The sequence below is a fragment of the Pteropus medius genome, unplaced genomic scaffold (genome assembly GCF_902729225.1).
Source record: "Pteropus medius unplaced genomic scaffold, Ma_sr-lr_union100, whole genome shotgun sequence".
Lineage (NCBI taxonomy): Eukaryota > Metazoa > Chordata > Mammalia > Chiroptera > Pteropodidae > Pteropus > Pteropus medius.
The window spans coordinates 60,748-76,154 of NW_024346501.1; the positions used below are offsets into that span (position 1 = coordinate 60,748).

The following is a 15,407-nucleotide window of genomic DNA, read 5'->3' on the forward strand; positions in this document are numbered from 1 at the left end:
CTTCTAGTAGTTTCCTCCTCTAATACTTTTTTCCTATGATAACAAGAATGATTTTTAAAGCACAAATTGATCACATTACTTTCCTGCTTAAACTATTGTCCTAAGGATATTGGAGAACCAATGAAGCACCCAAAATCCTACACATGACAAATAAGACCTTTCACCATTTGGCCTCTGCTAACCTCCAGAGAAACATTTCTCGCCTTTCCTCAACATTTTGTGCTCAGATCACATCTGATAACTTCTGTGAGGTTCCTGCATCCCAGTGTACTCTCCTCTGGGCCTTTTTGATTCTCTCTTCCCACACCACACCTAACTGCTGCTCGTCTCTTCAGCTTCTAATAGATTAGATATCATACTTCCTCTTTCACCTCCAAGGCCAGGCGAGATGTTCCTTTCTTGTATCCCCACAGCACTCTGGACTTATCTTTCCTGTACCTCTAATCAAGCTGTGTTACAATTAATTGTTCATTTGTATTTGTCAGCCCAATCCCAGAGAGCATCTGGGTTTTATTTGCCTTTCTAGCTCCAAAGCCTAAAATAGTCTCTGAAGTACAAGAGGCACGTAATACATATTTATTAAATAAATGTATCAACATTCATGATATCAGTTGTGTGGAGGAGCCAGTTAATATCAAGACCTGGTTGATGAGAGCCAGATGAAACTATTTCTATTACTGCACCAATAAGAAATTCACAAAGATATCAAAGTAGTTTCCAAAGTACCTAACTAGTCAATGGCAATGGGGTGTGGCAGACAGGTTTAAAATTGGCAAACCTGGCTTGTATTCAATGTATGTAGAACAGAGTTTTAAGTAGGAGAGGGACATGATAAAATATGGTCTTTAAAGAGATCAATCTGACAACAGGAGACATGCTTATGTGAACACATTTGGAGTTCTAGCGCACTTCGTCTTGATTAGTTAGGCAAACCACATGGTTTACTTTCCTCTTCCTGGGCAGCAGGGCAGGCTCTGCCCTATTGTCTGTGAATAGTGGATCTCTGGGAATATTCTTATATGCTTAGTATCAAATACAGCCTGGGCTATGGGAAAAGCTCAATTAAAAAAATGAATAAAAAACTTATTTGCAAGCCAGAATGTCTAACATTAGCCAGTCATTAAAAAATATACGCTGTTAGAGCAAACAACAACCAAAAAAACAGAACCGTATGACTGTTTGAGTAGTAAAGTAATATAAATTTTAGAAACTAATTTAAAGTACATGTCCTACCAAACCTGACTCTATTGTGTCAGCTTCCTATATAAAGTATAAAACCGAGCATGCTGCATTTTGCCCCAATTTATACAACATGCCCTTCCAGGGCAAGGTCTCATTCTTGCCCCCAAACTATAGAGCATTATTCAAATACAAATACTAAGATTATTTTACAAAGTGCTTTTTTCCAAGGTCAAAGCTCTAATGAAATGACTTACCTGAGACAATTTTGTTGTAGTGGCAGGCAGAAGTGGGCGACTAAACTTCTTCTGAGACCCAATGGCTGCTGGAAATGGTGGTGCAGAAAATACAGCTGCGACACAGTTAATTTTGTTTATCCATCCTTGCATTTCCTCTGGACTCCTGTGAGAAAGAAATGTATTTAACATTAGGGTATTTCTATATCTAAGTGCATCAACGTCTTGCCCATTTCTCATTACTGATTTAAGATGGCACATAAAATCACTTATTCTTCTTGCTACAATTAATCTCTGACAAAACTTAATTGGAGATGAACATTTTCAACACCAATCACATGGTAATGAAGGGACCTGTGACCCATGACTACCATAGTGTAAAGCTGTAATTATTCCTCAAGGACAGAGAAGGAGAAAGAAGCAAAATCACTTGACAATAAATATTTACTAAACTCCTGCTTTCTGTTTGATACTAGGCTAGGTAAAAAAAATAATTAAAAAATTAAGCCATCTTTTCTAATCACATGACTTGATTTTAAAATCCAACTGAGGGATAAATTGATAGATGCCATGTAATGTAAAAGGATATACCCACTTTGGAAAGCAGTTTAGACAGTTTCTTGAAAAGTTAACTATAAATTTTATCATACAACCCAGCAATTCTACTCCTAGGTATATACTCAAGAGAAATAAAAGTGTAAAGGCACAAAAAGATTTGTATGTAAATGTTCACAGCAGCATTCTTTATGAGTCAAAAAGGGAAAACAATCCAAATGTCCATCTAGTCAATGAACAAACAAAATGTGGTATATATCCTTAGTGTCGAATACTACTCAGCAATAAAGTGTGACATGTTGACACATACTACAAAATGGACGAGCTCCAATAACTTTATGCTAAGTGAAAGAAGACAAACACAAGAGACCACATACTGTATGATTCCATTTATATGAAAAGTCCAGAAAGTGCAATGCTAGAGAGATAGGAAGGAGATTAATAGTGTTTGGGGTTGGGGGTGAAAATGGGGGGTGACAGCAAAATGGGCACGAGGGATCTCTTTGGGATAATGGAAATGTTTTAAAACTGAATTGTGGCAATGGTTGCACAATTCTGTAAATTTGCTAAAAATCAATAAAAACTTGTTTGAAAATCATGAAAAATCATACACTCAAAGCAGGTGGAATTATATGGTATGTAAAGTTTAACCTCCATAGGCTGTTAAAAAATCCACCTGAAAGGATGTGGAAATCGTTTGATGTAATTATTATACTTTTAACTTAGATGTCACATTCGCAGAGTCCAGCAGTGACAGCAGTTAATGATATTTGTGAATTCACAAATGGGTGGTAGAAACAGTTGTGAACCAGGATAGATCATCCACTAAGTATATAATCAATAAACAGGCGATGGACAAAATGTCAGCCAACCTAAAATTATTTCCTTTACTAATTACTCTGAGAAACCACACTAACCTGAGACCACATTAATATCACCTTGTAATCGCACCCCAGTAGGCCTCCTTAATGTGATTTCCCTGGCACTATTATTTCAATTGACTGACTTCTGCATCAGTTCTATCTGAAGTAATTAGATCTCCTTAGTTATCGTATCTGGTTTTTTAGATTTAAAAAAATTGAGGAATAGAATAATTTGAAGGACTTTTATGACTAATAGCTGTAATTATACATCTGGCTATATGGTTCCCTCTTTGTGGTGTTAAAACTGTCTTACTCCCACACTTAAAAAATCTTGTGTAACTTGGATTTCCTTACAACTCCCTCCTCACCTGATGTCAGCAATTGTATACCTTTGTCAGTTTAACATCCACAAATCACCAGAGTGCCTGCTCTTGCTATTATTATTATTTTTTGATCTTACACAGCGTTGACCAACGAGCATGCAGATACCTGTGTTCACTATCTTGATGTCAAATTTGAACCCCAGTGCCAAATGCAGTCGATTGGTAGTGTTGAGAAAAGTTCTGGAGTTAAGCTCAGGCTGTGAAAGGCATGCCACGAATAGTTAACATTGTCTGCCACCAATGCTGATGCTGTGCCATGTGCTCCAATTAAAATTCCTGTTCTAGAGGCTCAGTTCTGAAAATCCAGAACTCTGTCTAAATGGAATGTTCCACTTCTAACCCAAAGGCTGTCATGAACCCCTTATTAAACTGACAATCTATCCTATTTCCTTGCCCACAATATAATTTTATCTTTTCCTTCTAGTTTAATCACGGACTATTAGAGCTCAGAGGAGAGAGAAGAGAGAATGAATGGAAATCTACACTTATTATTGAACAGTTTTTCTATGTGCCAAGCACTATGTGAGGTACTTTCTATACTTGATCTAGTTTAATTCTCATAAGAACCCTATGAGATAACCATTATTATCTACACTAGTGACAAGCTGAGGTTCAAAGAAGTTAAATTACATACTAGGACAAAGAGCTAAAATGGTAATTTGAATCCAGGTCTATTTTACTCATTGTCTGATGAAATGCGTATACTAAAACCCTTGTATTTTATTCAAGAATACTAAGTGTAGAGATGGTAGGTGGCTGACTAAAAGTCACAGGGCTGCTGTGTGGAGAACAAAAAACTTGAACCCAGGATTTCTATCTCTCATTCTAGTTTTCTCAGGCAGTTGTTTCTCTCCTGTAACCAATGAATGACTGATTTCAATTTAAAAAATTTCCCCTGCAGATCCTGATTTCCTTTCTGGGTTTAAAGTGGTGCTACGCAAACTAAAAAAAACAAGAACAAACCAACCAACAAAACATACTGGGCTTGAAAGAGCAGGACCCTCCAGTCGGCAGTTTTAAGTTTAAGCACGTTTGGTTTCTTTTCGTAGTCTGTGGCCTTCGATGCTAGCGCGTGGTGCACGCTCACGGCGTTTTTCAAATCCTCTTCAGACAGGGCCTTTTCTGGCTTATATTCATCCTATGGATGGATACAAATGAAATAAAGACAAGATCATGTTCAGATTTCACCTTTTAAAAAATCTAAAAATACAAAGAAAAATAGTAGAAAATTCATGAAGGTGCATGAAAAATAGTAAAATGAATGGGGAGTAAAAACAACTCTTTGCCGCTTCATAAATGTCGCAAAACATCCTATTGTTTGAAAAGTATGTTCAGAATGAGAATATACACATTTATCTAAGGAGTACTTTTTAAAAAGCTGATATATATAGCAATTAAGGTAAATTGCTAAGGAAGGCCAGAGACAAAATATCTATCACATGTATTTTGCAGTGATTTGAAATGAAGCTAGGTACACAGGGTGATGTGATTTCAGGAACAAATGGACAAATGCAAAAGCTTTCAGATACCCAATAACAGAATTATTCTGATGGTGAAACCCATGCCATTGTTTTCTTTGCTGTAAGGACACTACGTTTTCCTACTGCTTTCTTCTAATGCTAATATTAAAGAAAAATGAACAGTACAATGAAATGATTTCTCCAGCTGTTCTCTGAAAGAAGAAAATCAGCTTAATAATCAGGAGAAAGCTTAACTCTATTATCATAAATTTGAAAAATGGGTAAAATTACATAAAAAGGATTGTGTCATGTATAGATGCAGTTTTATCTTGGGCATGACCCATACAGAATTCATAGAATTTATAAAGATTATTTTTGTATGGATTCCCTCCAAATATAACTTAAAAAACCCAACCAGTAGAATAAGAATTTAAAACAAATTTGATTCTATTATTGTTATTATTAAATCTAGTAGTTTTCCTGGTAGTTGTTGTCGTTATTTTATCTAGTACTTTCCCTGGGCCCGTTAGAATAAAAAAGGCCTCAAAACCAATGTTAATATAACAGACATTACAAACTATCATAGGAAATGTTTTCTAGTGTTGAAGGGCCCCTCTTTCACCTTCCCATGTTTTATAAGCCATGATGCTAAACTTGCACTTCTGTTAAGAGCACGCATGTGTGAGTGTGCGCACACACACACCCCTTATCCTCTAATTAGTAAAACTCTAAAGGAAGACATTGTCTATTATCACAGGTTAGTTTTATAAATTTTCAAAAAAATTACAGTTACATTCTCCCATACCTCCTCCTCTCTTCCTCCCCATCTCCTCCATAAATTAAGCAAGAATTCAAATGTACTATTGCCATCATTTCAAACTGAGTCAGAAATAAACAGCAGCTGTTGATCCTTAATAATCACTGTCAGTGACAGTGCTGAGAGACAAAGGTAGAGAAATTTTAAGATGCACAGTAACTACCAATAGCAATATAAAGATTATAAATTTATATGTAAGTTTATATTAGTAAATGATGAAATTTCTACTTTAAGATAACAAGTCTATTTTATTAAGCCTCAGAGATACAGAACTGCTATTGAGAATAAGTTTTTCTAGAGAGGTATGATGAATAAAGAATAAAAGAAATATTAAAATAAAATACAATATATTTACATGTATTATCCGTTCTTCTATAATTACCAGTAATGCATAAAATTATAATCTAGTTTTGTTTTGGGGTCTTGTCTTTTCTAATGAGATTTTTATTAGTGATTTAGCATTCCAAGACTCACAAATCTCTTTCCAGGGGAGCCGATATTACAGTAGGAGTATCAACTAGAGGTAGCATGACTGCGAATCCCCTCCAGCCTTATGATTATGCTATAATAGAACCCTGCATAGCTGGCCACCCACTCAACCACTTAGTTCCACATAGGACTCTGAGGTTGATGAATGGAGACAAATGACCAGGGCCAAAATTATCTTTAGAGAATATGCTACTCCATTTCCATACATACTGATCTCTAACACACCTGATATCTGAGTTTGCACAGAGATCAGTCTAGAAATTTGTATGTACCATTTCTGATGTTCCGGTTCTACAATTTGGGCTTTAACTTAATTCTTTCTCACTAGTTTCTTTTGGTTAATTTTCTTGTTGTTTGAATTTAAGATGATTACTTAGTTCTTTTGTTTTTCATACTTCTTCTTTAAGAAAAAATTTAAGGCTACATATTTTTTTTCTCCACGTATAGGTTATATGTAGATTGAGATTAAAGAGTGTGTTTTTATTAATCTCCAGTTTGTATTTTATTTTTTGATCTATTCTTTGATCTTAGTCATTTTAAACAATGTGTTTCTCAAATTTAAAGTCTCTAAATTTTTAATTCTTTATCAATATGTTTCTAATTTTATTGGCTTGTGACCAAAGAATGTAGTCTAAAAAGTCTATTTTACTTCCTCAAATTTATTAAGGGTAATTTGTTAAGGTTTTCCAATTACGTGTTTGATTTTTGTTAATGTTCCATAAGCATACAAAAAAGTTTTCTCTGAGAGATGAGTGTGTATTTATATTCAAGTTTATTGATTCGATTCCTCTGTTACATTATTTTTTTATGACTTCATCATCTTGAGACAAGTATATTAATCTTTATTATATCATATTTTAAGTTCCCCTGGAATTTCTAATAATTTTTGTTTTACATTTTAGTTGCTATGTTACTTGGTGTATTAGGTTTATGACTGTTATCTACCTTATAACTATGTGAGATTTATTGTTTTAAAATGTCCTTCTCTTTATTCAGTTTAGTGCTTAGTTACATAAGCTGGAAACTTAAAAGGTTCTCCCACCAAAATGCTCTATTTTTCTACTGCTTGTCCACATCAACAAGATTTTAAAATTGTTTCAGTTACCTCCCTCCCCTTCCCATTAATACTAAATTTTGCTGAAATAGTTTAATGTTTTATTCTGCAATCTTATTAAAATTATCTTGTGTATTTTCTGTCACCAGAAACCTTATTTTATACTTACATTACACATTCCCCGAGTCTCTCTTTATTCTTTTAGATTTAATTGTGTCCATGGTTCTATATTTTCTATATTTTCTCTATCTTGAGGTCACTTATCATCCCTTTATTTTCTCTCCTTTCAAGTATTTTTTTCAGGTGGGTGATATACTCTAGTTCTTATTTTCAAATATCTTTAATTTTTGTTGACATGTATAGAACTAGGTATTGAACTCTTGGTTGCATTCTTTTTCCACTCACGGGTCTGTAGATGCTATTCTACTGTTTTACATTCCATTTTTACAAAAGGCAAAAGCCAGTTTATAGTTATTTCCTTGCTTATATTTTCTGTTAGGAATCTCATAAGTTTTTTTTTTTTTTTTAATCCTTAGAATTCAGGAATTTTTGCTAGGCTATGATTTAATATTCTTATCCATCCAGTCTGGAACTAAAAAATTTCCCACCCTAATACTCGCTTATATAATCATTCACTTGGGCTGCTAACTGCTGTGAGAGATAATCAACCCAGTTGTGCAGATGTTTGCCACCACAGATTTATGGTCTCTAGCTATGGCTGCACGCAGTGCCAACTGACAATCCCTTCACATGTCCATGATAATCCTCTATTACATTCTGCCAAACATCCACCATTCTCTTCAATACCCCTTCAGTACAGTTGTGGTTAAGAGCACAGATGCCTGGAGTTAGAATCATCTAGGCTCAAATGACTAGTTCTGTTATATTTAATGTTTCTATGACCTTAGGTTAATTAAACTTATTAATCTTTACTTTCTTTGATTAAGAAAGAGTAATAATACCATCCTCATAGAGTCACAGGATGAAATTAAATGAGATATTGTTTTATAAACTCTTAATGTTTCACAGCATATAGTAAGTGCTCAAATGCTAGGTGGTATAATTTCTAATAATAATTTCTTAGTAGCATATAGCTTGATCTTGTATTTTTAAGGTCAAGCTTGTAAATATCAAACTTTCTATTTACAAATGCTATAAACACCTATGTTTTATGACCGCCTCTGTCTTTTTTTCCTACTAAAACAGAGAAATCCTGCTCAAGGCTAACCCTGTTTTTGCAGATCAACCTCCATCAACCTTTCCTCAGATCTTATTCCCTTGGTTATATTTTTTCTATATTTTAGATCATTCTCTACCTACTGGCTTCTTCTCTATAGCCTATAAATATGCTCAAGGTCTCTCCTATCTTTATAAGAAATAATTCCTCTTAAATATTCCTTTCTCCTCTGTCACCTCTCTCTTTTCCTTTATATATGATGAGTTAGTAGCTCACGTTAACTGTTTTTATATATTAATTTCCAGTTTACCCTTTACCCCATTGAGACCTGGAGTCCATGTCTATCCTTCACTGAAACTGCTCTGGCAAAGGTCAGCAGTGATCTGCCTAATTGCAAAATTCAATAGTTTTTCAGTTCTCCTCATATAGTACCCAAAGAAGTCAATAATATTCTTGAAATTCTTCCTCGGCTTCTTGTTAAAACATTCTCCTGGTTTTTCTTCTACCTCTCTGACTATTACTTTGCTATCTCCTCTACAGCCTATCTTTCAGATGTCAGTTCTGCCATTAGCCTTCATCCTTTCTCATTCCGTAAGTATCCCTTGGGGTGATGACGACTACTCTTATCAGTTCAACTCTCACAGATATCATGATGTCTAACAAGTTGCTCCAGGTGAACGAGAAATACGAGACCAATCATAACTATTAATACTGGATGACACTTGAAGCACACTCTCTCTGCTGATATTTTTGTTTAAAACCAAGCTTAATGGATGACATTCTCAGGCTGCTCCAAAATGCAATATTTATTATAGCCCTAAGGAATAGCTAATAGTAACTCGGCTTGGGAGAACTGTATCATTGTTTTTGATTCTAAGGCAGTTTCCCAAACTCCAAGATACAATGCCAGTTTACCTTATATTAGAAGGAAAATACCACACAGGATAGAAATGAAAAATAAGATCTATTTAATAAGGATGAAACCAAAGTCAAAGAATTTTACATTTACCAAGCTTGCACTTTTCTAGTTTACAGTAATATTTCACCACTAAAAAAAAGGCAAAATACAAACAAAATTATGTTTGGAATTCTGAATTCCCACTAGAAAATGAAACTCAAGTCCATAAAAAATGAGCAAAATCAGGGTAGATTGGAAACGTTACGGCTGACAATTACATAAAAAGAAAGGAACTACCCTACAGAATTCATTGTGACATCTTTATTTTTCACTACTTAAAGTAGAAGCTAAGGTTTAAGTGATGAAATTGGGAAGGCAGAAGTAAGGGATAAATTGTTATAATCAAACCATTTCAAACCTAAGACTCTTTGCTGTATAAACTAGATATGAAACAGAGAGCAAGATAAATTCGATCAAGACATCTTCTATAAGAAAAGAAAATGCTCCACGACATCTAATTACTATCCATTTTCTCAAACAACAACAAAAAAAGGGGCAAAAAGGATTCCTAAAAACATGGTACCCACCTCTGTGTTCACTTGCAATCTACCTCTTTGTTATCTGATATGATTCATTAGAACACTCCGCTACCCTAGTAAGCACCGAGAATGTCATTTCATAATGCCATTTATTTCAAATTCATTTAAAGCATGAAATGAAATGCCTTCCCCTCCTAAAAAGCTTGTTAATTAAACCTCTTGTGAATCTGAATAATAACAAACTAACACAAAAATCATCTACATTATGTGCAAATAATTGGCATCAGGCTGAAAATCTGTATTCTTAGGTGAATATAAAGAACAATTTGTAAAGTGACCAAATCACAACTGAAATTCATCAACATCAATTAAAAACATGCTCATTCCAGTTTCAAAGTAGTATTTACTTCATATCTTATTAAATAGGTAAAATTGCTATACCTAATGAAAACAATTTAAAACAAAGTTGAAATGATCTGGATTTCCACTGAGAGAATACGGACAGAAGGAGCTAAGAACACATTCTTGAAACTACGCGTATATTAATAAACTTGTCAGTACTGAAAGTAAACTGGATCCTAAACTGTCTATTAACTTTTTAAAAAAAGTTATTTAAAGTATTTTTTTGTAATTTGATAACTATCTTTTTAAAAATATCTAAGTATTTCTGGTTAGATATCTTTTCTAAAAATGATTCGGCTTCATTTTCCTTTTACTAGGGAGCATAGAAAATGCTGAATTTCTACAAATTTGGAAGCGAGGAATAATAGCGAACAAAATGAAGGCATATTTTAGCCCATCACTTAACTAATTGGATATTTGAAAATCACTTTTTATAGAATTTTAAACCTGAAAGGAGCCTAAAGGATCATTTCATCTAATTTTCTCATGTTAGATAAGCAATTTTAGAGTCAGAAACATATGTCTCATATTACTGTACTAAGGAAAATTAAGAGAGAATAAGCAAGTCAAAAGATTCAAAATGTTTAGTTTGTTCAAGTAACACGTGTATGGTGCCTTTCTTCCATGTTACAATGCTATGGAGTTATCAGTAGGAGGGCTTTTGTCAGCACTAAAACATTCTGCATCTAAACTCTCTTTACTTCACATAGAAAAGGAACATGTAGTAGAACCCGAAAAATCTGAAATGCTTTCTCAATAAGGCCTCAGACTTCAGTGAGGCACAGGAAATTTTGTAGGATAAATCTGGTGAGTGAACCAGAAAGTTAGGATCTATCTTTTTTAATAACTACACAGCTGAACTGAAAGGGAGAGCAAATAACACTATTGGCAGCCCTTCAAAAAGATTATAGGATTCCCTAACTCGATATCTTAAGAAACTTAAGTCTTAGCAGTTTTAAAGCAGAAATAAAACCCTAGCACCCTTCCATAGTTCTTCTGTATTTCTAATACAGTGATCAGAGTTTTTGTTGGTGGGAGGCTATTTTCTGCTCTCCTCTTAGTTCCAGGCTTCACTAACATTCTGTTAAAGGCTGGACTGGTCGCTGTCTATGACCACATTGATGTGTGTCCATCAGCCACACTAGCACCACTCAGTCCAGAGCCCTATGAGACCAAGTTAGTGTCTAATTCATATGTTTTCCTCTACAACTTTCACATGATTGGTGTGTTTATAATATTTACTGAAGGGAAGGGAGGGAGGGAGGGAGAATAAGAGAGAGATGGGAAAAGTACTGCCTAGGGACCTAAACAGCAAACAGGGACAGAGGTTGAGCTCTAGATCTATCTCTCACTTGAATAACTTGGAAGTCACAAAGCATGATCTCATTTCTTCACGTGGGGACCAGAATATTTACTGGGAATAAACCAGTTTGTTTGCTAGGCACTTGAACTGGAATTGTGCTTGTAAAAAGACACCTTCTGAGCATAGTTTATATATCTTAAACCTTGGAGATAAAGTGTCTTCAGATGTAATGTCTTTTCATGAATTTATAGTTTTCTAAAATTATGATTATGTCTAAATATCCCCTATGTAATGGTAATACTTCTTTGCTGGACTGGGTCATTCATCTAAATTATGACTAATGAAAAGGTGTATATGATCATTACTTTCCTAAGAGAACATGGCTTCAAAACCTAATTAACTTTTTTTTCAAGCATTTTTCATTATTGTAGAGAATGAGAGAAGGTCCATATGGCCTTTTCAAAGTGTGCAAGGGCACAGAGCCGGCAGTTTCACAAAAGGAAATAAAAATACCCTGAGCATACAGGAAGGCTTTTTGCTCTTGGGACCAGGCCAGTGATCAGTCAGCTCCTGGCACTACAGTATTTGGCACATCAGCCTCAGACTGGCCACCATCATCACAGTCTGGAAGGCCTGAATCCTCCTTCTGCTGGCCCAGGCTCACTCATGATGTTGCCTATACTTCAAAAACTGCAAACAAAACAAAACAAAACAAAAAAACAAAACCAAAAAAAAAAAACAACCCAAAAAACAAAAAACAAAACAAAACAAAATAAAACCCTCCCTTTCCAATCTGACTTTTAGAAAAACGTACAGACAGTTAACTGGAACAAGTCTCTCTTTCAAGTAATCCAAGAAAAGACTTTGCATTAAGGACAGAGAGTTCCCAGAATACTGTGACAGCAAACTTAATTTTTAGATAATGGATTTTTCACCTTCTAAAGACATGGTAAAGGCAAAATATTCGGGTTAGAGTAGTTGTTTTCTAGCTCCTAAAGATAAAAGCATTAGAAGCTTTGTGAAAGCCTTGTCTGGAGAATAATATAATAATCAAGTGATTCACTGCCATCCACTAACCAGCCACCTACACCTGTTACTCTTAACCACTCCATCAATCACCTGACAATTTATTTTAAGGTAACAAAGCTCAGTTTTGTCACAACTAGACCTGTAACAAGTATACCATCATAAAGTTTACAAGAAAGTATTTTCAAGAAAAAGGAAGAGACTAGCAGTGACACAAAGCCCATTAGAGAAACCGACAGAGAACTTTTGAAGCTATGTTATAGCAAGGCTTATCTAAGCATTTGGCTAGCACACGACTCACTCTCAGTTAACAAATGGATATGAGGTTAATATTCGACGTCAACAACGATGTATCATCAGGACCAACAGGAATTTAATCATTTTATCATTATTCATAGCAATTTTGAAAATTTAAAGCATATATGAATTAAAATGATAATATTAGAGTCTTCTGCCATGAACACTTTATATTCCAATAATAATAATTATCAAGAGGGTAAACATTTTTGGGCATGAGTCTAGGCTCAGGGGACTGCAAGTACTAGAACCAAATAAAGATTAAAAGTGCATTCTTACTTAGCTGCAAGACAGAAAAAAAACAACAACAACAACATTGTACCATAAATGCCCTATTATGCTCTAAGAGAGTTCTAGAAACTAGAATCAGTTATTCACCTAACTTTACTCCATTCGCCCTATGTTTTATTCCATCACTCACCTACACACTTGGTTTATATCATGTCACTAGCCATTCTTTGCATTAAGACTGGTCTTCTCATCTGCACTGTAAACCCCAGCTTCTTTAGGGGGTTGACACCATGTTATTTCTCACATAGCTCCCCATATGACATTTTATAAGTGGTTCTGACATTACTACTGCAATATTCTGTGGAATTGCCGTTTGCTTGAAAGTCAGAGGCAAATATGACCTAATAACATTAAGCGAGGGGGGCCAGAAAGGGAAACGAGGTGGTCATGAGGAAGAGTGTGTGTAACCTGAAGAAGCAAAACAAGAGCTTCGATAATGTCAGGAACTGTCCAAGGAAAAGGAAGAAAGAAAAGGACTTATTTCACTTTAGAGGAAAATCAATAACAGGAAAGAAAAGAGATTCCAGAGAAATGAGATAGACTCCAGGGATCTGTTATTTGCAAAAGTCACAAGAAGGGAGGTAGCAGTAAAGGGGGAGTGGAGGGAAGATCCAAGTGGAAACTACAAGTCAAGTCTCTTGAAAGTAGCTGTCTACATACTCTCTGCCTGTCTTTAACTCTCATTCCAATCTGCTTGCACGCCACACATTCTACTTCAATCGCTTTATCGATAATTTTTCTTGCTGAATTCAAGTGCCACTTACCAATTCCAATTTAACCTTTTCACAGCATGCAACATCTCTTGACACCTGTCTGTCTGTCTGTCTGTCTGTCTGTCTGTCTCTCTGTTCCCTTCCAGGCTTTGGTCACTGTTCAGACTCTTTCACTGTCTATTCCTCTTTGGGAACATATGGAGTATCTCTTCCACTGGTTCTATCCTCTATTCTTTCCTCACTCTACAAACTCTCAGTGACATCATCTACTCCCAAAGCTGAAATTCCTACTTATTTTTTGATAACTCTCTAGATCTTTATTTCTAGCCCCAATCCTCAGCTCCAAATCTAAGTATTCATAACTGCCTGTTGGACAGATCCATTTATTATTCCACAGACATCTTGAATTCAGCACTACAAACTGAACTCTAGTTAGACTATGTTCTCCTTTCCCACTTACTTCTACCAAAGTTTAAGCTAATCTGGTCTCTAAGTCTCTGACTGAATTTGCCTCCAATCTATTTTCAATCTTATAGCCAGGCTGATCTTTCTAAAATATAAATCCGATCATGTCACACTCCATTAAAAACCCATTGCTCCAAGACAAAATCTCAACTTCTAAACATGGCTTTTATATGCTCTTCATAATCTGCCTGGGACACCCTTCATACGCCACTGAAACTGCAGCTCCCTCAATGTGCTGTGGTCTCACACATCCAGGCATCCACACAGATTTCTCCTTGTCTGACTCTTCTATATGATTAACTTCTATTTGTCTTTTAAGTGTAGGTTGAGGTATCATTTTCTTCATGAATTCTTCCACAATCTTCCCTTCTCTTCCTGGGGTTGTTATGTGTCCTTCCAAATGTGCTTCCACAGGATATTGACTTCTCTGTAGCACACATCACATTGCACTGAAATGTTTATTTGTTGATCTCTTCAGATGGAGCATAAGCTCTTTTAGGGACTATATCTTGCTCACAATCATATCTCCAGTGTATACAGTTTGAAAAACTGGCAGAGTCCTAATCTCATAGATGAATTCATTATTAATTTGCTTCCTATTAGGGCTCTCTGTATCAGAAGAGTAATTTTTAGTCAAAGTCCACTTTTAAGTGTCAATCCAGGAGTCATAAAAAGGTTAGAATGGTGGCAGAACTTAAGTGTGCTAGTGAGGCCCTTAAGAACAGGTGGTAGATCCTATGATCTTTGCATCCCTGCACCTGGCATAGACCCTACTGTAGTACGCTAAGTCTTTGACACACTGAATTAAGCTAGTCTTGGGCTAGGGAAAAAGTGGGCCCTTTCTCATTACCACTCACCCAAATAACAGAATTGGCTAAAGGGGGAAGGAAAGGAAAGGGTGACTACTCCTTTTTTCTCAGCTATACTTGAATTCCAGGTATGTTAATATTAGCATTCTAAGAACACAGAGAGAACAATGTGCCACTTCTGGGGCACATGCTTTACCTAGCAGGGCCTGTGAGAGAGCTGCCTAGCATGGAGTATAATGCTGTCTAAATCCTTTGAGTATCTGGGTGTCAGTGGGAGCAGCACACAACTCACACTCAAATGCTTGAAATTCCTTCGGGGGAAGAAAACTGCTTTTGCGAAGTGGGCAGTTACGATACTGTGAAACTATCTCTTTCATTTTCATGAAGCACTAGTTATTTGAAACCATTTTTCATCATGTTTCTATCACTTGCTACTTCCCATTCATCCTAT

The 15,407-nt window shown here is 35.6% G+C and overlaps 1 protein-coding gene across 1 annotated transcript in view; it reads right to left on the minus strand.

The window, feature by feature from the left end:
• The window catches only part of PSD3 (pleckstrin and Sec7 domain containing 3), a 500,329-nt gene that overhangs the window by 33,884 nt on the left and 451,038 nt on the right, over positions 1 to 15,407 (minus strand). Inside the window, 2 exon segments of the mRNA XM_039875742.1 lie at positions 1,437 to 1,581; positions 4,197 to 4,354. Coding sequence (XP_039731676.1) covers positions 1,437 to 1,581; positions 4,197 to 4,354 — 303 coding nt within the window.